Here is a 26,191-nt window from a genome sequence, read left to right on the forward strand (position 1 = left end):
AAAATATAACTCTACCAGCTCCCCTCCTTGTTTGTGTCTAGAATATGATCCTTAAACACATGTGTACATGCAATCTATAGTCTAACTCATGCATTTTAAACTTCATTTGGTTCACACACACATTTAAAATGAACCCCAATCATCTAAGAAAAGAAAAAGTAATAAGTCTTCTGCCAGTGACTCGACAAGTACTTCACTCCTCAAGTTTCTGGCCCCAAAACAACAAACTACAATAAATGTTAATGTTAAAGGATCCTATCCCTTAGGGTTGAAAATCAGTAAGCGGTGTTCATTGTTTGTGAGGTTGTGTTTTGTAAGTAGTGTAGTGTATAACATCTCCTATTTCTCTCTGTATGTCCCATTCTCAGTTTTATCCATCTGGTTAGTAATAATCAATTTAACAGGTTTGGTACTCTTCCTTCTAGTAACACATATTATGAGTTGTATTGCTAACAGAAACACCAAAACTCCTACCATAGTCAAAACTATCCACTCTGACCATGATAGATTTCTGATAGAATTTGTGTTAATTTTCTCTCAGACATAAATTTAGCTATTCCGTTTGCTACGATAACATGACCCATTACTTGAATTCCCTCCTCTTGAGCTGTTTTAACACTCTTTTTAACTCTTCTAACCATTTCAAAAATGTCATAATTCTTTTCTTCTACTAAATCATTATTCCTCCATTGTGGCTCTAATTGCAACAATTCCACATGTGGAATATGAATTTGTAGGAAACTTTTCCTTCTTCTTAGCAAAGACCAGGAGACGTTTGGATCACGTTCAAGCAGAAGTTATTCTTTATTGAGCGCGGCTGCAATTCTTTGAAACAGACTGAATCTAAACAGTTTACATTGTAATTTTATCTCCATTCCAAGGAGGAGGAGACTTCTGGGGGTGGAGACAAATTCAAACAAATCATACGAAAGCAGGGAGGGGTTGATTCTACCAACATTGATGGTAAAAGTTATACCATAGATAGGTCTTTATTAGGGGTGTGACGAGATCTCGTGCCACGAGATCTCGCGAGACTAAAATGTGACGAGATGTCTCGTCGACTAAAAAGCTGTCTCGCGATATCGCCATAATTAGAATAGAATATGCCACCGCTACATTCACATTACGGTGTACACCGCGGCACCGGCCGCCTTCACTGTCGTTTTGCTATTGTAAACGTCTACTCTGCTCATCCAGCACGAGTTGCAGTCGCACACAGACTGTGACAGTGCAGCAGGAATCAGTTCACTGATCGCGTTACGATGGCGGAGGATTTGTTGCGCAACAGAGAGTCGATCTGAGATGTCTTAGGGCGGTTCACACAGAACCTTTTTTTCCATTCCAGTGCGGTACTTTTCCATTATTTTTCTATGTAAACGCACTAGACGGATGTGTAACCTTGCGCTCGCGTCTTGCATCTTTTGCAGCGTCTCGCGCATGACACAGCATTCTAAAAACGCGGCACTCAAGTTAAAATCAGTTCCCCCATTCTACGTAGTATCGCATTTTACAAAGCAAAAACGCACTCTGTGTGAATGGCCCCTTATCTTGTAGAATGCGCGTTCAGCACCGCCACTATGGAGTGAAAGTGAAAGTAAACACGATGCGCGCAAATTAGACTGCATACAATACCGTCTCCCAATAGACTGCATACAATAGCCCGTCTCCCAATAGCAAACCTATCTCTGGACGTTGTAGTTGTGGCTCTGGTCTCTGTTTTGGTCTCTGTTTGCACTTTGAATACAGAGAGAGTTGGCCTACTTTGATTATGGTTGCCCTTGCACTTAATTATCGTTTGCACTAATAAGAAAAACTGTTGATTTATACTGTTTTTATTTCTATTTTCAATTTGTGGAAAGTAGTTTCATTTGGAGGTCACACAGCCTCAATCAGAAGTTCTGGAAGCTCATAATGTACAGTAAGATCTGAAGAGACTCGTGTGAAATCATACTTGAGAGAAGCCAGTCAGTTGAGTTTATGTTAAAACCTTTACAGTGCTTCTATATTGTTGTATTTCAATGTATTTGATAATTCATACTCATAAAGTAGAACTGAAATGACATTCATTACAAGATGATTTAGTTAAAACATTTCAAAATCCACCTGCAGACTATTTTTCCAGTCATGAATTTTGTCATTGAGGATTTCTATCAAATATTGTGCAAAAATCTCGTCTCGTCTCGTTCTTGTGAACCCAATCTCGTGTCTCGTCTTGTCTCGTGAGATAAGGGTCTCGTCACACCCCTAGTCTTTATCATTATGTGGCACCCAATCCCATAATCCCCATTTGGAAATAAAGAGTAGAGTAAAATGTTGGCCAGATTTCAGAGTTGCATTCCGAGTGAAAATAAGCATACCATTGTTGTTGTTGGGTATTGAGAACAACTTGCAACCATCTCTAATCAATGTCAATGGAATTTATTCCTGAAATGGAAGCAGATAAATAATTAAACATCACTTCTTTGTTCCCAATCTTTAAAGATAATGGATGAACATTGCTCAATCTCAGGCCATAAACCGTCATTATATTTTTTTTCATTCACTAAGCAAGGTTTAACTTATGACCAATGATACAATCTATCTGTTCCTACACCCTTCCCTCTAAGGCAAACACTTGTATCAGTTGTTAAGAGTATCTCATATGGTCCCTCCCATCTAGGCTCTAAACCTTTCCTAGCTATACGTTTGACCATAACAAAACTGCCTAACTCGGGAATGTGTGGAATGTCAGTAGTGGTGTGTTTTTCATCCCATTGCTGTTGAGCTTCTCGCACTTTCTTATTATTGTCTTTAGCAGCTTTGTCCAGCATTGTGAGATAGCGTTGTAACTTTTCTTGGAACAAAGTATAATCTCCTCCTGTTCCCGCAGGTGGCGTTGCGTCAGGACATAGAACCAATGCTATTCCAGCCATCAGTTCAAAAGGGGTTAGTCCTGTAACTCTGTACCATGGTAACAGGAGTAAGAGGGAGTAGAGCTGCTCCTCTAGCTGCTGCATCTGCTGCCGTGTTTCCTTGACTTTCTTTGGACTTGTGGCGGCAGTGGCTCAGTGGTTCATGTAGGTTGTCTACAAACCGGAAGGTTGGTGGTTCAATCCCCGGTTCCTCTTGGCCAAGTGTCGAGGTGTCCATGAGCAAGACACCTAACCCCAGCTGCTCCCGACGAGCTGGATGGCGCATTGCATGGCTGACACCACTGCTCAGCTAATTGCGCAGGTTTAAGAGAAGTGTCCCTGATGATTTCCACTCTCAAATCCTTGTTCAAAAAAGTTGCCTCCCATTGCTCTCCTCGCGTCAGTTATGGTCTTGATGTTTGTGTTGTTCAACAGCGTCACTATACTGTGTGGAGTTTGCAATATGATAGTGTGTGCTCCTATCAGATTTTCAACTGCATCCCCTGCCCATGTGGCACCATCGAGGGCTTGTATACATCGTGGTTGCCCAATCATAGTGACAGGAATCTTTGTAGAAAACTATCCGACGTACTGTACTGATCACCTGGTTTTTGACACAATACTGCTGAGTAGGTCTCATCTCCCACCCTGGTCCACAAATGAAATGGCAATCGTCCATCAGGAAGTCCCAAGGCTGGGGCTGAAGTCAGTTTCTAAGTAAACGCTTAAAAGCTTCCGGTGTCCAGTTTATCTGTTCCACTCCAGGCTTTCCTCCCTTGTACAGGTCGATGAGGGGGCTAGTGATGCTGGCAAAATCAGCTATATACTGACGACAATAGTTGAAAAGTCCCATCACCTTACGCATTCCTGTAACACTTAGAGGTTTTGAGAGTTGTCGAAATGACTCTACACGCTCTGTTGTCATTCTCCTTCCCTCGACAGATATTTCTTGGCCCAAGTAGATAACCTTGGATTTGGCCAGCTGTGCTTTGTCGGGGTTGACTTTGAATCCTCCTTTCCTAAGGGCTTGTAGGACAACATTCAGAGTAAATATATGGCTTTTTTTCATCAGGGCTTGCAATCAACAAGTCATCAACATATTGGAGGCACACACTTCCTGAATTCTCAATTTCAGCTTTTTGCTCCATTAAGAACTGCTCCAAAGTTATATGAAATAGAACAGGAGAAAGATTAAGACCTTGTGGGAGTCTGTTCCAAGCAAACTGTTTTGCGACCACTGTGAAGGCCAATTTCTCGTAGAAAATTTCTCTAGATCTTTCGTCAATAGGTATAAACCAGAAAGCCGACAGTACATCTAGTACCGTAAAATTCTTGCATTTCCTGGAATATCATTCAGAATGCTGGCAGGATTGGCCACAATAGGATGTGTTTTTGGTGTTACACTGTTAAGTCTTGTGTAATCAATGGTTAATCGCCATGAATTATCTGATTTCTTGTCAGGCCAGGGACAGGACTACTACAGGTAGATGAAGTTTGTCTGATAATTCCTTCAGCTTCCAAGTCTGCCACTATCTCTTCCACGGCTTGTCTTGCTTCAGGTCGGATGGGGTATTGTTTATGAGGGGAATGTATTGGTATACTAGATATATATTAGATATATATTGGCTAGATATATTACCATTACCATCCCAATCTCTCCAAGAGTTGTCATGTCATGGCATGAAACTCTAGATGGCACAGGCTGATAGGTCTTTACTCATTTGGTAGCATTCACATCATAATCTACATAGAGCAACTGATTGGTTGCTGTTGCATCAGCGGCCAATGAGTTGCGGCTTAACATTTAAACGAATGCCGGTTGTGTTGCTGTTAGCAGTCTACAGCACGCTTTCAGAAATCATCCACCTTCCCAAGCTCCACCTGTATAGATCTGCTTCAGAGGGTTATTTTTATGTATGTTACATGCTCACAGCAATGTCTGTAAATGTATTGGTAGTAGCAAGTCTCTGTACTTGCTCTGCAGCAGTGGTGTAGAAGAACTGTTCCGCCAAGACCAAATGCATTAACATTGCCATATCCCTTAGCATTACCATGCCAATCTCTCAGAGAGTTGTCATGAGAGAACTGCCATAATTAACTTTTTTTTTTATCCCTCACTTAAGGACAAAGGTCTGCTACTATAGGGAAGGCAGGTGTTGGGGGATCTCCCAAGACGTATGTCCAGGGGCCTCGCATGATCCAGCTCTGACAATGTATATCAATATTTTTCATGTGATTATATGAAAACGAACGACAGAGGATCAGCTAATCTTAATGTGACCTTACATTTGTTTTCCACACTGTTCTCATTACGGCACTGCTATTATTGGTGCGTCAACAACGTGACACGAAATACAATCCATGAACCTTCTTCTCTGATGTGAATATATCCATTGTGTTCGCCGTAACAAGAAGTTATCATTCACATCTGTCAACTCATTCTGACTGTCATCAGAAAAAAAGAGTACCGGTCCGGAGATATTTAACTCATTGAATAAAGGCATTGTATTTTATGTTGTATTTTGGATTTCTCACAACTTAGCGAGACGGAGTGAACTGTGGCGCTTATAGAGTCACACGAATGCACACGTTGCATAACAGTGCAAAGACCAACGCCAGAATTTTGTATAAATTATATATTACATTTTATTCCCCCATAACACTTGGAATATACTACACGTGTCACACGGGATCATTCTGTGACACTTTTGTGTCCTTTTTTAACCAGGGTATCTGCACATTTTTTAAAGTCAAATTTAAGGCTTTTTAAGACCTGAAGAAATCAAAATTAATACCGTACATTAGGGGTTTGCAATATTAACAAAAATATATCTCGATATTTTCAAAGTTTTGTTGATAATAATTAGATGATATTTTACTGATGTTGTACTGGTACCATGGCTGGTTTAGGCGTGTTGTTGACAGCAGACTCACAAAGATATTCATATTTAACATATTCTATCTATGCAGTGGTCAGTTTACTGTAGTGACTGAAATAAAAAATTGTATTAAGGGGCAATATTTGCCACCTTAAATTGATTTCCAGGGGCATTTTCACCTAAATAAGAAATTATTTCTAAACGTATTTAGAGGTATGCATCACCTTTTATGTCAAATTCTAACATTCAAATTAAATTCTATTAGAATAAGACCGTATCACTGTCAAATTAAATAATTAAATTAAAAACCATCCTTGCAGTGCAGAGGTGACACAGAAGCGGCATCCGAACTGGCAGTACTATATTTATGCTTAATTTGCAATTGCATAAATAAAGCTATTCAATATTTAAATATGAAATGATTTATAATTTTAACATTTTAATTAAAGGGTACTTTAAATATGCAACTAAACCCGCCAGTAGGTGGCAGTAATTCACTGTCTTAATAAGCGAGTTGTTGGAGTTTTATTCAACCGATTTGTTCAAACGGCTGATTCATTCATTGAATCAAATGATTCGTTCAAAATGCGGATTTCAGTTTTTAAAAAAGAATCGCTGTCTGTTGGACTACAGTTTCATTATGAAATTCTCGTCGGCGAAATAAAGGGGGAAACAAACAATATTGACCATATAAAAAGTAACACACAATGTTAACTTTATTGTTAATTTAACTGTTGTATAAAATAAATAGCACATTTGCAATTGTGCACAGGAAAACGGCACTCTTGCTCGTTATATTCTAATATAACAACATAATATGATATAAATATAATAAGACAAAAACTCATTTGGGGACATATCTATAACTGCACTGACACATCACGCAGTGAAAGCATGAGAGACATGCGATGTCAGCTCGCACTCGCGGTGCCTCGTACGTAGTTTAAACAATGATTACAATATCATCATAGTTCATAGACAATCCTAAGCACAAAGAATGAACTTACTATTGAACTGACATTTACTCGTTCTCTTATCCTCTCCTCTCGCGTGCAGGAGACAGACGCAGGCTAATACACTGCCGTAAATGACGCGAATTGTCACGTGAACAAGCAAATCCACAAAGATAGAATAATAAAAATAATACGTACGCTAATTAGACTATAGTTTTTAGTATAGTACTTAGACTATAGTAATTAGACTAAACTATAGTTTTCATTTGGAAAGCATTTAGATACGTTGTCAAAGTGTCATCTAAAATTTAAGACCTTTCATAGGTAAAAATAAGACTTTTCATAAGTAAAAATAAGACTTTAAGACTTTTTAAGGCCTTAAATTTTAAATATCGAATTTAAGACCTTTTAATACTTTTTAAGGATCCGCGGGGACACTGTTAACCCTCTGGGGTCTGAGGGGTTTTCTGGGTCCTGGAGGTGTTCTGACATGCTCTAACATTTGCGCTTATTTCTGGCTTGTTTCACACTTGAGAAAGACAAAGACCCTCCCATAATGGCCCTATTAGGAGCTCTCAGGCACTATCATTACATTACCTTGCACAAAGAATGAGGAGATTTAAAAAATAATGGCTTTTTGATTGTTTGGATTTATTTACACAACAAATGGCAAAAAAAGCACATTATTTAACACACTGAACTAAAGACAGAGACTTAACCAGTCACACACCTTTGTGCCATTCCTGAAACAGTACATACCTGTCATTTCCAAGGTGTTTAATTTTTCACTTTACCTCCTCATGCTCATGTTGAAGTCAGCAGGACTAGTTCCTAAAAAATAAAAAAAATAAAAACCTGTGAACATGCTGATATCAAGAGAAACTAGGGCGGCATGATTTTGGGAATACATTTTAGATTTGTTCTGGTTAAAATTGCTTTTTAAAATTTACAAAATACACACACACACACACACACACAAGGGTGTTTTGCTACCCTTGTGAGGACATTCCATAGGCGTAATGGTTTTTATACTGTACAAACTGTATATTTTATCCCCTTACACTGCCCCTATCCCTAAACCTACCCATCACAGGAGACATTCTGCATTTTTACATTTTCAAAAAAATATAATTTAGTATGTTTATTAACCCATTCCCCTCATGGGGACCGCTGGCTGGTCCCCACAATGGAGGTGATTTCAGGTTTTACTATCCTTGTGGGCAGGGGCGGAGTGGCAATCGGGAGAGTCGGGACTTTTCCCGGTGGGCCGGTGGTGTTTTGAGGCCGCGAGGGCTGGTCTGATAATATAGTTATACATTGCAAGTTCTTAACAATACCATCCGGCGGCCTGCTGGTCAAACTGTGCAGCCTCTCTGCTCAACCCTTAAATAAGTGCATCGATCCACATTGTTTGATTGAGTTCTTCAATGGTCTAGTGGTAGATCTTTTGGCAAGCGTGTCAGAGGTTACTGGTTCTAATCCGCGCTCGTATAGTTTTTTTTTCTCTCTCTCTTCAAAACCGAATATCAGTGGTTACAGTCTATATCAAGCAGGGACACTTTGTGTGCATTATTTTTGTGATTTCACTGGAACGATTAGAGAGTCTCCGCAACGGAAAGATTGAAGAGCGCATCTGAGTGAAGACTGTGCGCGAGCCACAAGACGAGAACACTGTATCCATGACACTGATAGCAGCGGCAACGAGCGCTCAGCTGATTTAAAAAACAACCGATTTTAGCGCTAGATCTCTTATTTAATAGCGAATTAAATTAATGCTCTGCTAGTTAACTGGAGATGTTTTATTTATTTGTATTGGGTACATCCGTGCCTCATTGTTTCAAAAAGTGGTGGGGGGCAATATCGATCCTGAGAAAAAGTTGTGGGGACATGACTCACCTGCAAATTACGCCTGACAACTTAATAAAATAAACCTCTCCCACATCCCACAAGGGCCAGTGGTCTACGAAATTTCCCGGTAGATTTTTTGGTCCCACTCCGCCCCTGCTTGTGGGGACATTTGGTTCCCACAATGTAATATAAACAAAAGCACACACACACACACACACACACACACACACACACACATATATATATATATATATATATATATATATATATATATATATATATATATATATATATATATATATATATAATGAACACCATGTTTGTTGTGCCTTGTAGGCATATACCTGTAGGGCTGAATATAATAATAACAATAGTATAGCAGGCATCGTTAAAAATGAACCCTTCAGTAACACTACGCTATAACGTCATATCGATTGTAAACATTTGAAGTAACATATGATAATCAAATTGATTATCATATGTTACTTCAAATGTTTACAATCGACATGACGTTGTGAAATGAGATTGGAGTAAAAACATGGTGCGTTTTGCTTTTCAAACGCACGCCGCGCGACTGACTCAAACTCACAGCGCGTGCAGGGAACATTTACTGAAGCATCGAGCAACAGTTCAATGGCAATATGAAGTTTATGCAACAATAACACTAACTAATATAATTCAGAATTATTTCTTACCTTAAAATCTTTCTTGTCTTCAAATCGCGTTCTTCTTCTTCTGATGTAAATCCAATAATCTCAAAGCATGTCTTCCAAGCTCGACGACAGCAGAGGACTGATAAAGTTTGGCGGCGCTTTGTTTTTGAGGTAATGAGCGCGTTCGCGCGACGCATGGACGATTTGTGGGTGTGGTCACATTAAAACTAATGAGCAAGGGTTAGAGAAACTGGATATCTTGTTGGTTTTATACAAATTACTTAAACTGAGAATATTTGTTTTCGTTTTGAATCAGATCATTTAAAGCTACACACTTAAATGTTTATAAAGATATATAGCTCATAAATGTGTGACAAGTATTCGCTGAGTTTTGTTTATGTTTAGAGACGTGCTCAAGAAAAAAAAGTTCACGAGACGGAGAGGCAGAAAGCACACCCTGTTTAATTTCTTTATTTTACAAAAGCACAACGTTTTGTTTTGATTGTAAGTGGACACATACAAAAGTAGACATCTCACAGATTCTTTTTTCATATGTATTAAGTCTGTATAGATGACGGAGTATTTTAAGTCTATTCAGCTGCTATGTGAAAAAAATCGCGCAAATCACACCGCCGTGATTGCCGACCCCAGAGGGTTAAAAAGCTTGATGCTGGTCGCTGTTCACTGCCATTATATGGATTAGTGTGAGTAGGACTTTTTTTTCTCCTTTTATGGTCCATAAAAGAAAGAAGGGAATACAGCATTAGAACACAGAGAAAGGATTCCAGATATGTTGAGTGTTTCTCATACAGTACATTGTTTTTGCCATTACTCCCCCTAAATGTGTAGTTTGAAGTTGTTCATCCTTATTTGTAAATCAGTATCAACTCCCATAGCTTTATGTATTATCTGGCTCTATTCTTACCTTGCCCCTAATGTTCTACCTTTCAGAAAATGGTGACTGCGCTGGACAAAAACTGGCATCCAGAATGCTTTAGCTGTGTGAAATGCAGCTGTCCATTTGGAGATGAAGGTAAGGGGTGATGAAGGTAGCTGATTTCAGACCATATTTAAGTTTAAAAATCAAGAAATCCATTGAGATATCAATAAATCGAATAATTAATCATGCGGATGAATAGATAATAGTGTGATGTGCAGATCAATTAATGGTTACAATTTATTTTAAGTTGACATAGTTACATTGTACTTACTCATATAAGTACTAATCATTTTAATTACTATGTAATTACTACATGTACCTACTATAGAGTTACAGTTAGGGTCAGGATTTGGTTTATGATTAGTTACTTGTAACCATGCATAATCTACTTAAGTACATGTAGTAACATATAACGATGTCACTCTAAAATAAAGTGTTACCCAATTAATTAATTTAGAAAAATGATTGTCCAAAAAAAACCTAAACCAATTATGGTTGATTATCAATCATTTCAGTATTGTGTTTTTTAAGTGAGATTATTTATCTTTTATCAATGTATCCAGTATGCATTATAATTAAATATGTATGGTCTTGAGATGACATTTGAACTATCAGGCTACGAGATATTTATATGAAACAGTTCAATTTCAGTCCAGCAAACATAAAAAAAGTAGTTAGCTGCACTACAAACTATCAACAAAAAGTAGCCAACATTGGGCCTTTCCCAAATGGCAACCTCGTGTGAACTTAGGGTCTTGTGGACTTACAATAGCCATCATATGTGCATATTCATTAAGTCCATGAGACCGTACAGTGTTCCATTAATCATTTTAAGTTTGAGGCAGCTATGCGTCCTTGATGTGCACTTCTGCCAAGTTCGAAGCAGCACACTGCTACCAGTCATGGACCTGTGGACTGCGAAAGCTTAGGGTGCCAATTTGGAAAAGGTCATTGAAGCTTTTTAAGTGGGTTATAAATATCAGAGATCATAAAGAGGAACATCTCAGATTAAGCTACTGTCATGTTGGAAGTGAGCAGGCAGATGTGATGATCTAAGTGTGAGGAGTGTTTAATAAACAAACAGAAGTACATACCTGTATATAAATTAAAAAAAAGAAGAAAAAAAAGGGAGAAACACTAGGAACAAAGCACATGGGTAACTAAACACAAGGGGTATATATACACATGGGGAAACTAGCTTTACTCTCTTGGGTCTGAGGTGTTTTCTGGGCCCTGGAGGTGATCTGACATGCTCTGACATTTGTGCTTATTTCTGTTACTTGGGACATTTTCATGGCTAAAGTCCGATTACACTGTATTCAGCACAAACTCTGCTACAATAATATATAAGCCGCATGTATGTTAAAGTTTATTGTTTTGAGATGACGTTTATGCGTATAGTTTGTGATAAAACAAAAACAAAATATCACTGAAATAAGGTCATGAAACCCATACTGATTATTTCTTAACACGACTTTTGAAAATTGTATCATGTAGCCTAGAATATTTGCTTCAAAACTATGTGAAAATCATCCTGCGTACTCATTCAGATAAAATAATATATTTAATAAAAATTTGTAAGACATGTTTTGTGTAAGAAAGCTTTATGCAAGGAGGCATCCCTGGTGAAAAAAAAAAAATCTAAGTATTCATAACTTTCCTGCGAGTCTTGGGCGTCGCCATGACACTCGATAGTTCCTGTTGACGGTATTTCAGTTCCAGTTTAGCACACGAGATAACAGTTACTAGCGGTACAAACGAGTGAAACTGATTACTGACAAGTAGTAATGCTGACAGACAGATTAAGCAATGGCTCCTTGTGGCTGAACGTGTGCCGTTGTTCGGTACACAAACACGCGATAACTGAAGAATTTTATGAATGGGACCTGTTTCCAACATAAACGGACCCGTTTGACCTGTTGCCCAGCGCCCTACACACTCCATTCAATGCCCAATGACGAGACAAAAACACGACAATGGTTAGCAGCCCTAAAGCTAAAAAATACACCGAAGTTATTTCTTGGTTATGAACAACAACCAGTTAAGAAAAGGTGAAAACTTATCAGGTGCAAGGATAACTTGGAGGTACAAGCTAACGCGGGTCAGACATCAGCTTCGACACTGAAGCAACACTGAAGTACAGAACGAACTGGAAGAGCCTCGTAAGTAATTCGTTGATGCGACATCTTTATTTCGCATGATGGCATGCACAGTGTTGGGCAGTAGCGTCGCTACAAGTAGTGACGTTACTAGTTTAACTACATTTATCAGTAGCGTGGTGGTAGCGTCGCTGTTTTCTGAATCAAATAGCTTTTCAGTAGCGAATCTAATTCAGTAAGGTCAAGGTCAGTACATTTAAATAAAATCGTGATATAGACTAGTGTATGAAGAGTAGACTATATTCTCATAAAGAGTATTTAAATAGGAATCATGCATGTTCCATGTATGCGGTTTCATTTACCACACACTCAAACACACTGAGGCATGCATTCAGCCTATTGCTAAGGTTCCGCCAGTAGTGGGCACTCATGCAACGTAAGCAATGACGTACATCCGAGTGAACGAGACGGAGGGAAGTTAGTGAGTGAAGGGCATGATCATTTTGGACTGGAACGCAGCCCAGGTTATGTTTCATATTCCTGTTTCATGTCTGTCATGTGATCATGCCATGTGTTCCCTTGTCTGATGTGTCATGTTGTCATTGGTTCATTGTTTCATTGTTCACAGGTGTCCCTTCTCTTGTGTCTTGTGTGTATTTAAGCTAATAAGAAAATAAATTAAGAAAATAATTTGGAAGATGCTATTCCAATTTTGGTTTCATCTCTTGTTGCGAAGGCAAACAAGGAGATCTTTAAAATCCATAACAAGGGTTTTCATTCCTCATCTGTGCTGCCGCTATCATGTCCCTGACATGTGGCTGTGTCTATTTCTCAAGCTTTATCTGACTTTTTTGGTGTCCGTTGTGACTGGGTATTCCGACCCATTCTATAAATGTGTTAATGTGGGGTGCGTCTGTTTTTCCCTCAACTTACCACAACGGCGGAAGGAAGAGAAGATGATCAAACCTCTTGTTGATTTTAAAATCCCAATACTTTGCTGAAAAGATGTTGCTCGTCTGTGTTGCGAGATCACGGAGGCTGGTCATCACTTTGTAAGCCCGTCTAAATCAGCCCATTGGAGGTTTCCCATAGAACGGGTGAAGGTCTCTGCGCGTTACTGTCTTTCCGAGTGGCAAAGTAATTTAATTCTATTTAAGCTTTTATCTGACTCCATTTTATTACGACCTCGAATTTAGGTTAGATTTAACCCAATTGGTTATTGATCATTTATATAATAGTTTAGCAATACATTTGATTATTATATTACTTTTATTACAATTACTTTATATTTTAATCGTTCATTAGGAAGCTACATCGCTCAGAGAGTCTCGCGCCAGGCAATTTACGCGGATCTCACGGTCACAAACTCGCCAGTCTAACCAGATAACCAGAGGTTATGGCTAAAGCATTTCAACAATGCCGCATACACACTTGCTATTCTTAAAAAGTACCCATGTAGCCCCCTACAGTCGCCCATATAACAACTTAGTTAAAGCCAAACAATAACCAGAGGTCATGACTAGTACATCAAGATAATTCTGCTTTAACGCCTGCTATTATCCCAGAGTACGTTTATCTCTTTAAAGCTGCTTTGAAACAATCTATATTGTTAAAAGTGCTATATAAATGAAGATAACTTGACTTGACTATTACCTTAATAGTATTTTTATCTAGCCCCCTATTTGTGACTGCATAACAACCCACCAGATGTGCCTCACGCTGCATCTGCTCTGGGATCTAGTATGTACTTAACCCTGGACGCAGATTTGCGGAAACACTTAAGACCTCACTTAATCTACTTGAGAAAATAATTTCAAAGTAATTCAGAATAAAATCAAATGTAACAATTTATTATGTCAGGTAAATTTATTATGCCAATTTCATAATCAGTTAATTATCAGATAATAAATACAATGCTCTGGAATAAAGAGAGAAGATGCGAACCTGACATTATAAAATTCATGAGGCGGAGTGCCTGCATACACTCCTAATTTGAGTTACAAATCGCCCTGAGCCTCTTGTTGTATTTCTTTATTTAGACAGAAACTTCTTTCACACAGAAACATTTGCTAACAATAGGAATTTGCATTCAGAGTTAGAGTTTATACCTTTTGGAAGCAGAATGCCATTTGCCTGGAAAACACACCCTCCTCTGTGTGCAAGTTATCTCTAAACTCTTAAGAACTGTATTACCTGTTGGTTTACTTCTTTGGGAATCAGACATTTGTACCAGTCGCACTGATACATTTCAAATGATACCAAACATGTATAATACTGTATGATTGTAACGGTCACCAGCTGTAGTGCCATTGAGAGCCAGCAGAGGGCACTCCACTATTCACTATCAGACTATTGTCATTCCCTACACTACTACATTTTCCATAACTCACTGCCCAGACTCTTCATCCACTATCACATTCACCTGTGTCTCATTACCTTGTTTAGCTGACCCCATATAAGCCTGGTTTTCACATTTATTCCCTGCAAAATCTTGTTTAGTGTACTGCATTTCTGAGCATTCTCCCTGGTTTCATTGTCTCTTGGATTTTTGCCTGTTTCTTTGATTCCCTTTTTGCCTCTGACCCCTGCCTGCCCACCTGTTTGTTTGTTTGTTTGTTTGTTTGTTTGTTTGTTTGTTTGTTTGTTTGTTTGTTTGTTTGTTTGTTTGTTTGTTTGGACTGCCTTCCTGTGCTTGACCCTTTGCCTGAGTTTGATTACGATTCTGGATTACACAAATAAACTGCATATAAATACTCAACCTTTCTGTCTCAGAGCAGTTCGTGACTGATAATTATGCACATTAAACCATATAGATTTTTGGGTGAATATCTGGTGATCTCAGCAAGAGAGATAGACAACATGGGGGAGGTGATTGACTCGGGGATGCTAGTTTCTCAAAAGAGAGTCAAATGTTAATTTCCAGGAAGGTCCTTTGTCTTCTCGGGAGTGGTTGTTCTTCAACCAGACTGGGGTGCGTTTCCCAAAGCCAACTATGGTTGCAAGTTCTGTCGTTACCAATAGAGTTCAATGGAACTTGCGACCATAGTTGGCTAACGATGCTTTTGGGAAACGCACCCCAGCCTGGTAATTTCTCAATTCTTACAGATCAGATGACCAGATGTTAGATACACATCGGATTTACAATTTTGAAAAGTGCTCCAATCAAATGGCAAATCCTATCTCAAGATTCGATCTGTGCCAGATGGCAGTGAAAAAAATCACTGCCATCCAATTGTTTGAATGCGTGAATGCAGCAATAGTGACAAACAATATTTAGCTCATAACTCAAAATATATATTTTTTCTATTTAAATATATAATAGTTAATTTAATAACTTTGTTTAAATGAGGAAATATCTTGCCGATGTAGATCTCAAGGATGACAAATAACTGTAGGCTTATTCTCCACAGGTTTTCATGACCGTGAAGGGAAGCAGTACTGCCAGCAGTGTTTTCTAGCCCTCTTTGCCTCTCGTTGTCAGGGTTGTTCCCAGCCTATCATGGAGAATTACATCTCGGCCCTAAGTGCTCTTTGGCATCCACAATGCTTTGTTTGTAGGGTGAGTAGGTACTGGATTCTTTGGTACAATGAGAATTATACCCAGGGGCGCAAAAACACCTAATAAATAAGTGTGCCATGTAATGAGTAAGTAGGAACGAGTGAGAGTTAATAGATGAAATAAGTACAAAATTGTCATTTATTAATACAATTGAACTATACTCCACAGTGATGAATCAAAAAAAGCTATTGCATTGGCATTGCAATACCAGTGTTTCTCACAGGATTTTTGGTAAACCTGTGGTGAGTGGACCTCTGTCCCTCTAGTGGGGTTCGGGGGCATTTTTAGCCCCAGACAGCTTTTTTGCTTTATCCATCTTTTTCGATGACAACTCACTACTCGTTCCTGCTCGCACGGTGCCCCCGCCCGCTCGCGATATTTCCCCCCCTCTTTTCTATGTCAAAATTATATGATGGATTCTTATGAGGGTGCCTACTCTAGCCTGTTAGTCCTAAAATGTGCATAGTCTAAAATAATATAAAATAATAAGTCTAAAATGTTATATAACATTGAGGAAATGCAGAAATGATTTAGAAACACACAACAGCAGCTACATACAGTATAGAAATTACCACAAATATATATATTTTTTTTAATATTTTTTATTTATTTATTATTGTCGCTTTGGTGCTGCGCCGCATATAGCGCATACCCACTTTTTGCGCAACTGATTATACCACACAGTGTTGGGGAAGCTACTCTAAAACTGTAGTTTGACAAACTACAAGCTACTCATAATGTAAAGAAGTTAAGATACAGTAATGCTACCCTTCTAAAAAAAAAAAGTACAAAAGTAGCTAGCTACATTGAAATTACTTCTTTTTTTTTTTTTTACAATGGCATTGTATATTACAGATAACTGAATAATTGTTAGTGAAGAATGTTTTAAATAAAATTGGGTTTAAAAAAATAATAATGCAATACAATTATGATTTCAAAGAGTATTGTTTTATTTTGTAATACATCCAAAGACACACAATACACAAATATATATCTTAAATTGACTGTCAAAATGCAGAATTGTAACATCAATGCAAGAAAAAAATGGATGCAAAATAAATTGGATACACAGGAGTAGTAAAAAAATGCACGTTAAATTCACAGCACATGCGGTAATGGAGCTCGCAGAATGTACTGTGAACTGAGCCACTCTGAGCCGCGAATCATGGGCTGCTTGCGGGAACACATTGTGTTCTTTGTTCTAAAACCCACCGCATGCCATGTCATAAGCACACTTGACGCAGTTTTAATCTTTGATTTGAATAAATTACAAAAGGGTAACCTTCATTCATGCGATACATCAACCCACTCCTGTTTAGATAATCATCAGATGGTCTCTTCTCAGTGAAAAGCTGCAAGATGCGTGATGAAACAATGGATGGCGGTAATGCACAATTTTAGTTTGTGATCTAATAACATACTGTGCTGTTTCAATGCATTGGACTACACCGCTACTTGCTGGAAAAAGTAGTTAGCTACTGGAAAAGCTACACAGTTTTAAAAGCATCTGGGCTATTGTCAAGATACAGATACATGTAGTTATGTTAGTAGCGTCGCTACTGGTAGTTAGCTACTCCCCACATATGAAGGATTGGGATGTTACTGTCAAGGCTTATGGTGGTGTAAAAGCACATACTGCAGAAATATACAGCAAGACACTTTAGAGCTCACTCAAATGTATACAGTGGAAGTGTTTCTTAAGGGGGTCCTGCAAGAACACTTTGTTTGACATAAAAAAACTCGACATGAAAAAACTGACATGAAAAAATATATCATATATATATTTGAGATATATTTATATATTTGAGAAATGGTTGTCTCTTTTGTTAGTAACTTAACACAACATTTATTCTTCATTACTTTCTGCAGGAATGCTATAGCCCATTTGTGAATGGGAGTTTCTTTGAGCATGAGGGCCAACCCTTATGTGAAGCTCACTACCACCAGTCCAGAGGCAGCATGTGCCAGGCATGCCAGCAGCCCATCCTGGGGCGCTGTGTCACCGCGATGGGTGCCAAGTTTCACCCACACCATCTGGTGTGCCACTTCTGCCTGAAACCCCTTAGTAAGGGTTGCTTCAAAGAGCAGGAGAGCAAACCATACTGCCACCCCTGCTTCATCAAACTCTTTGGCTGAGAAGAACGAAGAGAGTTGATGAAAAATATTACTCATGCAATGTTCATACTGTGATGGATTTTCTTTTCCTTCTCTTTTAGGCCTAACATTCTAAACCCTTGAACAAAATGTACTCTGAAAGATGTTTGTGTAAATGGAAAATTCTGAGATGCTGACCAGACAATATCAAAAATATACTGTCTAGAATAGTCTCATGACATATTGAGTAATCAACTGAACTTCTGACCTTTTGCATTTTTTAACAATTTGCTAAGTTTGCTTTTAACTAGTAACAGAAGGGTTTGCATATAAAGAACCAATCAAATGAATCATGTATCATGTCACTTTTTTACATGCTCCTATTCTATAAAAAACTGTTGTATTCTTTTTTGCTGGTGGGATTCTCTCTGATATTTGTCTGAGACCCTCCGGCCGTGATTAAAGCATATTCAAAGGCATTGTCTGAAATTGTCGGTTATTATTGCTGTGCAGCAAGTTAGTTAGTTAGTTAGTGGAACAAGTTATTAGTGAAACACAGATATCTTATATTCCCAAGTGATAGTGTGGAGCGGGTTAAGAACACTAGAGACCTTATTTCCAAGTGAAAGTGTTCGAACGGAACGAGACGTTGTTCGACTCTTTGTGAGAGACTCTTAGGCAGGGTTAGATTGCATACAGTTAACTATAATTCTTAGGCATTTTATGCGGTTCTGAAAAGCCACACATAAGCTTTAACTCGAGCGGGCAGAGGTGAACTCAACTGAGTATAATATTTTCCGGTGTCAGGGACACTTGGTTTAACGTAAGTCATGTGCGTAAGGGAAAAATCTACTACAGTACTCATACTTTATACAATACATATAGTTTCAAAGCAGCTGTACAGTGATAAACAGGAAAATAATGATCAATACTGCAAACGGAATTCAATTATGCAATAAAGCATCTCTAAAAAGACAAATAACATTGTTCAGCTGAAGTTATAGTTCAGTTTTGATTCAGTTCAATGACTGTAAAATTCAACATTTATGAAATTAGTTCAATTCTGATACAATGAGCTCTTCAGAAGACATTTGTCGTTATTCACTTTGTCATTTCAATGTAGATTCAATTCAGTTCAATAACAGTGTTAATGTTGCAAAATAAATCAATTATGAAACAAAGTCGAATCAGCTATAAAACTGCTCTGCCTCACCCAGCTCAATTCGGTTCAAGTTTTGTTCTCCTCCAAGTGTCAGTGCAGTCAAATCAATAATATTACAAAATATTAAGGCCTGGTCTCCTCGTCTGTCCCCAACTAAGCAAGCAAAATGCGACAGTGGCAAAGAACCCAAACTTCATCAGGAGAAAGAAATGGAGAAAAGTCAGATTGTGGATTAATATCATTCAGAATATTTAATTGAGCTCCTTCTGCTTAAAGATCGGGATATCTCACTGGTGTACTGTCACTTAACTTTACAAAACAATAAAATATATGGCACAAGAATTCCTTGGATTCTCACTCTTTAATCCAGACCGAACTCTCTCATGCACTATGCACACTTCCCTTATCTCCCTTTTCTATCCCCCTCTAGTGTTCAGTCCTTGTAATAACAGTCTATGTAGACACAACATCCCCCCAATACGCAATATATTTTCCTCTCCACCTTAATCTTACCATTAATTACAATGAAATAACAATAACAGATTTTTCATACCAAACAATTCAACAATGTATCCAAGGAAGTACAATTATTTGAACATTACTTTTTTTATTTACAAATTCCTGAGCAGAATATTGCTTGAGCACAAAAACAAGCTTATCTTAATTATAACGTAGAACGTATGCAATGTTTAACTATACATTTACGTCTTGAAATCTTTGAGCCATGAGGCAGGTTTGCGTCTTCTTGACGGATGTTCCTCGCCCCACAGAAAGTTCTCAGTTTTATTACAGAATGAGGTTTCCTCCGTAAGATCAGGTGCAGGATCAGGCATCTGAACAGCTTGTGCCAATTGTGAAGAATGCCATTTCCTTCCATCCTCTAGTAAGTAGGTATTCGGACCCACTTGTTTCTCAATTTCAACAGGGTACAAAAATTTGCAGTGTCCCTTCGGCACCCGCACCCGCGTATCATTAGGATACGTACCAAAATGTTTTAAGCTGGCTATGATTAAACCGCTTGTTAAAAAAAAACACAAATTGATCCTACAGAATTAGTCAATTACAGGCCGATCTCGAATCTGCCTTTTCTGTCAAAGATACTAGAAAAGGCAGTATCTTCACAACTATGTTCCTTTTTAGAAAGAAATTATATCTGCGAGGATTTTCAATCAGGATTTAGACCGTACCATAGTACTGAGACAGCTCTCATTAGAGTCACATATGATTTGCTCTTATCATCCGATCATGGTTGTATCTCTCTATTAGTGTTACTGGATCTTTGTGCTGCATTTGACACTTGTTGACCACAACATTCTTTTAAAATAGACTCGAAAATCATGTTGGCATTAGTGGAAATGCATTAGCATGGTTTAAATCATACTTATCTGACCGTTATCAGTTTGTAGCAGTAAATGATGTCTTATCGATCACAAGTTCAGTATGGTGTACCACACGCCTCAGTACTAGGACCGCTGCTGTTCACTCTATACATGCTACCCTTATGAGATATCATTAGGAAGCATGGCATTAGTTTTCACTGTTATGCTGATGATACGCAGCTCTATATTTCTTCACACCCTGACGAAACTTACCAATTCACAAAATTAATGAAATGCATTGCTGATATAAAAAACTGGATGACTAGCAACTTCCTACGACTTAATTATGACAAAACAGAGATTCTAATTATTGGACAAAAAATGTCCTCACGTAATAATCTAGAATACTGTCTAACACTTGATGGCTGCTCTGTCAAGTCTTCGTCATCGATTAGGAACCTGGGTGTGCTCTTTGATACCAATCTTTCATCTGAAAGTCACGTGTCTAGCATCTGTAAAACCAAAAAAAAATTATCTTAAAAATATATCTAAATTGCGTCATATGCTATCAATTAAAAATGCAGAACAATTAGTTAATGCGTTCATGACATCAAGGCTAGATTATTGTAATGCTATTATGGGTGGTTGCACTGCATGCATAATAAACAAACTACAGCTGGTCCAAAATGCAGTTCTTACCAGAACCAGGAAAGTATGACCATATTAGCCTGGTTCTGTCAACACTGCATTGGCTCCCTATTAAACATTGTATAAATTAAAAAATATTGCTGATCACTTACAAAGCACTAAATGGTTTAGCTCCCCAGTACTTGAGAGAGCTCTTAACGCATTATAGTCCTTCACGTCTATTGCAATCTCAAAATTCCGGCCAGTTGGTAATACCTACAATATCAATATCAACGGCTGGCGGTAGATCCTTTTCCTAGGTCATTCCGTAACAAAGACCAGGCAGATAGAAGACTAAAAAACAAAAATAATATATAAAAATATTATTGATAACACTAATATTAATAATATGGAGACTAATATACTATTAACAAAAATAAACTTTAGTTGAGAAGGTTATGTATAACACCATTAAGGTTCTATAACACTTTCAAAGCATGGTTCTTTGGAACCTTATAAAAATGGTTCTATTTAGCACCCAAAATGGTTCTGCTATTATTACAAGCCAAAGAACGTCTCGGTTGCGTATTTAACTCTCATTCCCTGAAGGAGGGAACGGAGACCTCACACTTCGTGTGAGATGGTGATGCCCAGGAATCTGAATTACTTCAGTGCAGCTACAGTGCGGTTAATGATGGTCAGTGGGAATAATACTGGGGTGTTGTTCCTGAAATCCACTATCATCTCCATAGTTTTGAGCATGTTAAGCTCCAGGTTGTTATAACTGCACCAGACAGCCGGCTCTTTAACCCCCTGTCTGTAAGCAGACTTGTCACCAGCAAATGTTTTCTGGCCCAGCTCCGGGCCACACAATCACTTTTCCCTTGGCCCAAGTACCGCAAAGAATGACGGCCCTGAAGTGGCCCAGAACTGGATTAAAGTCAAGGGCCACACATGGGCCATAACCGGCCCGAATCTCAGCCAGTTAATCACCCTTAACTGGCCCTGAATTGGGCCAAAACATGTTTTATTATTGGTACCAATAGTCAGCCATAAGTTAACCATATCAACACCATCCTTTAACCAGAAACCCCAAAACTGAGCCATAACCCAGCCTAATCTTACCCAAACCATGTGAACAAATAAGTCACAGAAAAATTATATTCTATTCAATTTAAATTGTATTTACCAATAATACACAAGCCAAAAACATAATTACACCTAGAATTGTGGAACAGTGTAACATTTTATTTTGTACATTCGAAGAGTAAGTCAAATCTTATTACAACCCGTAAATGTGCATATAATTTCAAAATGTTCAAGTTTACATACTTTAGTAATGCACAAGCCAAAAAAAGAAAAGAAAGGACAGCTGTAAAGGCTATGTTAGTTGCCTGAGCTACCTAACTAAATTAATCTAAAAGGAATCTACTGAAATTTGAACATTATAATCTAATTTACTCTAAACAAACAGAGCAAATTAAAACAATTTACACATCAGAATGTGTGTGTGTGGGAGAAAGTGATCCTATTTGGGCCTCTTTTCTCCTTAAGCGCTCTCTCCTTCCTCCATCTCGATCAGGAGCAAGCTGAAGCCATCTTTGAATGGTTGATTCTATCTCCTGATGGCATGTTGTGTCAGGCGATTTTTTCTCACAGCAGCTAAAAGACACAATACTAAATGAATAATACAAAATTAACATACATATAGAAACATTAATCCACCTACTGTACATAAATGTAGGTAACAAATTAAAATAAGGTTGCTTTGGTTACATTTTATACAGGAAATGATGTGGCATGTGGCACTATTGATTAACTAACTGGCTTGTCAGACTTTGACAACAGTATTTTGACAAACAAGACCATTTTAGCAAACAAAAACCTTAAAAATGTTTCTATATGGAAACTGTGGTGTAAACAGTAACCAATGAACTGTTGAAGTACTGATAATGTAACGCATTCAAAGCATAACATCTTATTTTCACCTAAAAAAAAAAAAGTCCTGTAAAAAAAAAAAAAAGATTAACATTGAATATGCCTCAACTATTCCAGATTTACCAATATAGGATACTACTGTAGCTCTAAAACTCGTTTGTAGTAATAATTTAGTTAGATCATGGAAAGTAAATGCTTTTAGGCCAGTTTCCCAGCTTTTTAATTAACTTTAATTCCATTGTTTTTATCAATCAATTTATATCCGCACCTAAATATTTTATATTTAATTATTTCAACCATAATTATTACATTCCCTTTAATTTCATATAGGATAATACTAGCAACTTGTATGGTTGTTCTCCTGGTTCAGTTTTGCCATAAGTGGCCAATTGTTCATTGCATGTGACCTCTAAACATTACCCAGGTTGAGAACTATTGTTTTAGACAACAAAAAAATTATGTGATCAATTTCATTCTTTCAATGTGGATATTTTAATAGTACAGTATAATTATTTTTCTCTCAATCGCCTACAAATATGGCACACATAGGAATGAGATGACTAGCAATACATGACTAGCAAAAAGAACTAAGCAGGCCTCTGTGATCACAAATAAAAAAAAACATGGAGCATGTCCTTTTCATGTGAAACAATGATTAATCCAGATTTGATTCAACATGACTGATGCAAAATGCTAAAAAAAAAAAAATTGCTTTCTTATTGTTTTAAGAATGTTTAGCTAAAACAAAAGTATCAGACATATACTTAAGTCAAATATTAGATTTAGATATCATACAATCTGATTATACAACCATTGAATCACTTTCAGCTTTACAAGTCAATTGCGGTTGCTGAATTTGCTGTGATTTTCCTATCATTTTAACAGCATTAACGTTACATTGTTCAGCACACCGGACATGAAGCACAGCGCCTCGGACATCCCGCAGGCCGGTCAATCGGACCCCGTTCGCGTCTGTATTGGCATTCTTAAGTTCAGGGGCAGTGAATCAGCTACCATATAGGCAAAAGTTCACTTCAATAAAGAAAAAAGTGGCATCCGAGTTTGAAATCAGGAATTAAAAAAAGCTCCAAAAAAGAGAGTGAACTTCACTTACCTGAACAGCGGTTGTCTGAGAGGTCTTCTTCAACCTTCAACAACCCTCATTCACCAACCATTGACCAGAAAAGCTGCTGTTACCGTGGAGATCGCGCCAAAATAAACAATAGTTGACTGCAGTTGTAACTGTATAGGCCTTATTCGCAAACACCGGAAGTAGCTAACCGCGGCCATATTGTTGACATGACATCTGTCCCGCCCCTACTAGCCGTGCGCAGATTTGAGTTGAGGGGAGCAGTAACGTTAGCCTAATGGCTTAATCTTGTCGGTATCAAGAGAAGATAAGCTTGATTGCTGTGGACCCATATCAAATAGTAGTGGTGGGCAGATCGAGGCTTCGTGAAGCAATGAAACAGTTGAACCAAATGGGCCATATTGTTTCGAGGCTTCGAATCAATCTGACACCCGTCTCCACGGTGACACCTAGTGGTCATTTGCAGGTGTTGATCTGAAACATCCTTGACTAGCCATTAAAAATGTTGTTTTTTTATTATTGTATTTTTCTAATATGTGAAGCTTGTAACCTATAGGCTCCTCACTGTGCATAATGTTATTTTGATCCTGCAAAATTAATATTAATAAAAGAAATCAAACCACAATGTCTCACTTTTTTAAAAATATTAATTTCTCTGCTGTGGAAGGACTTAGCCTACTTCTTTTTTTACAGATAATTTCTCCAGCCTTTGAAAAAAACTATCACAAGGGACTCTTGTTGCTGGTATGCAAAACTCTCTAAAACTCTCATAACCTCCACATCTGGAGTGCAGATATGTATCTAGATATAATCTATCTCTGCATTCTATCTATCTATCTATCTATTAATCTAGCTGTCTACATATATTTATATCTATGTATCTATTAATGTGTCACTATATGTAGGCTATACTCTGTCTACCCTATCAGTCAATGTGTAAATTAAAATGTAGGCCTAAGCCTAAATAGCCTATAACTAATCAAATCGCACTTTGTCACTATATCACCAAAAATCCGCTATCTCAAAATCAAACTCCTCTCACAAAAACCCACGAGGTCAAGATGCGTTGATTTCACTTTATACAGATGTGCGCTTGTGTGGTCTGATCCCGACCGTGTCAATCAAACGCTGATTCGGCGGATCACACCTGATGAAACACTTAGTGAAACACTTTGAGGCTTCGTTTGGCCATAGTCACGTGACATGGGTGTTTTGAATCACGCTTCGGATCAGTGTTTCGAAACATCTGCGCTTCGGGATCCCGCAAAGCTTCGGAACGACTGTTTCGCGTCAGCCATCCCTATCAAATAGACCCAATAGCCTTAAATAAAGATTGTCCTTATTGCCAGCCATAACTTATCCGGATATTTATAACTATCTCGTTCATACAGTATCCGCATACTGTAGGAGCTGAAGACATTCAGGGGCGGCAGTGGCTCAGTGGTTCATGTAGGTTGTCTGCAAACCGAAAGGTTGGTGGTTCAATCCCCGGTTCCACCTGACCAAGTGTCGAGGTGTCCATGAGCAAGACACCTAACCCCAGCTGCTCCCGACGAGCGGGATGGCGCCTTGTATGGCTGACACCGCCGTCGGTGTGTGAATGGGTGAATGTGAGGCAATATGTAAAGCGCTTTGGTGGCCATTGGGTCTGTGAAAGCGCTATATAAATGCAGTCCATTTACCATTTACCATTCAAGTCACTTGAGTCATATAACTACTTCATCTCTGGCAAAGTCGGCAACCTTCTTACTTTTGTTCCACCTACGACATCGTCAAACATTCTCGTGATCGCAGAGGTATGTAAATGTTTTTTTTGATGTGATGCTTAATGTTAACTTACTTGGATAACCTGATGATGATTGCTAGCTAACGTTAGCATACCAGCACGGGGTTGCATCAGCTGTGTGTAAGTTATATCTTAAAGTCGACACTAGAGGCTTAGTAACTACTACTTAGTTTGTAACTACATCAGCTACTAAAATTAAAGTCACAAATAAGGCAATGCAATGGTCAAAGATAGAGGTCCATCATCATGGTGTTAGCGTTCTGGCTGGCATAAGCCAATTGGCATCGTAGCACACTGTAGTAAGCTAGATCGATATTGAAATGCCATATCAATAAATGTGGGCACTACTGGAT

The 26,191-nt window shown here is 38.2% G+C and overlaps 1 protein-coding gene across 7 annotated transcripts in view; it reads left to right on the forward strand.

Moving 5' to 3' along the window:
* LOC306989996 (transforming growth factor beta-1-induced transcript 1 protein-like) overlaps positions 1–18,398 on the forward strand; it is a 76,226-nt gene extending 57,828 nt beyond the window's left edge. For 6 of the 7 annotated variants that reach the window (XM_079596157.1, XM_079596158.1, XM_079596153.1 and 3 more), the window contains 3 exons: positions 10,176–10,257; positions 15,674–15,822; positions 17,692–18,394. In XM_079596157.1, coding sequence (XP_079452283.1) covers positions 10,176–10,257; positions 15,674–15,822; positions 17,692–17,958 — 498 coding nt within the window. In that variant the 3' untranslated portion in view covers positions 17,959–18,394. Of the gene's footprint in view, positions 1–10,175; positions 10,258–15,673; positions 15,823–17,691 lie in introns of all 7 variants that reach the window. The other variant, XM_079596156.1, reaches the window with a different exon arrangement.
* Positions 18,399–26,191: the final 7,793 nt, after the last annotated feature.

The sequence above is a fragment of the Phoxinus phoxinus genome, assembly GCF_949152265.1.
Source record: "Phoxinus phoxinus genome assembly, chromosome: 21".
Classification (NCBI taxonomy): domain Eukaryota; kingdom Metazoa; phylum Chordata; class Actinopteri; order Cypriniformes; family Leuciscidae; genus Phoxinus; species Phoxinus phoxinus.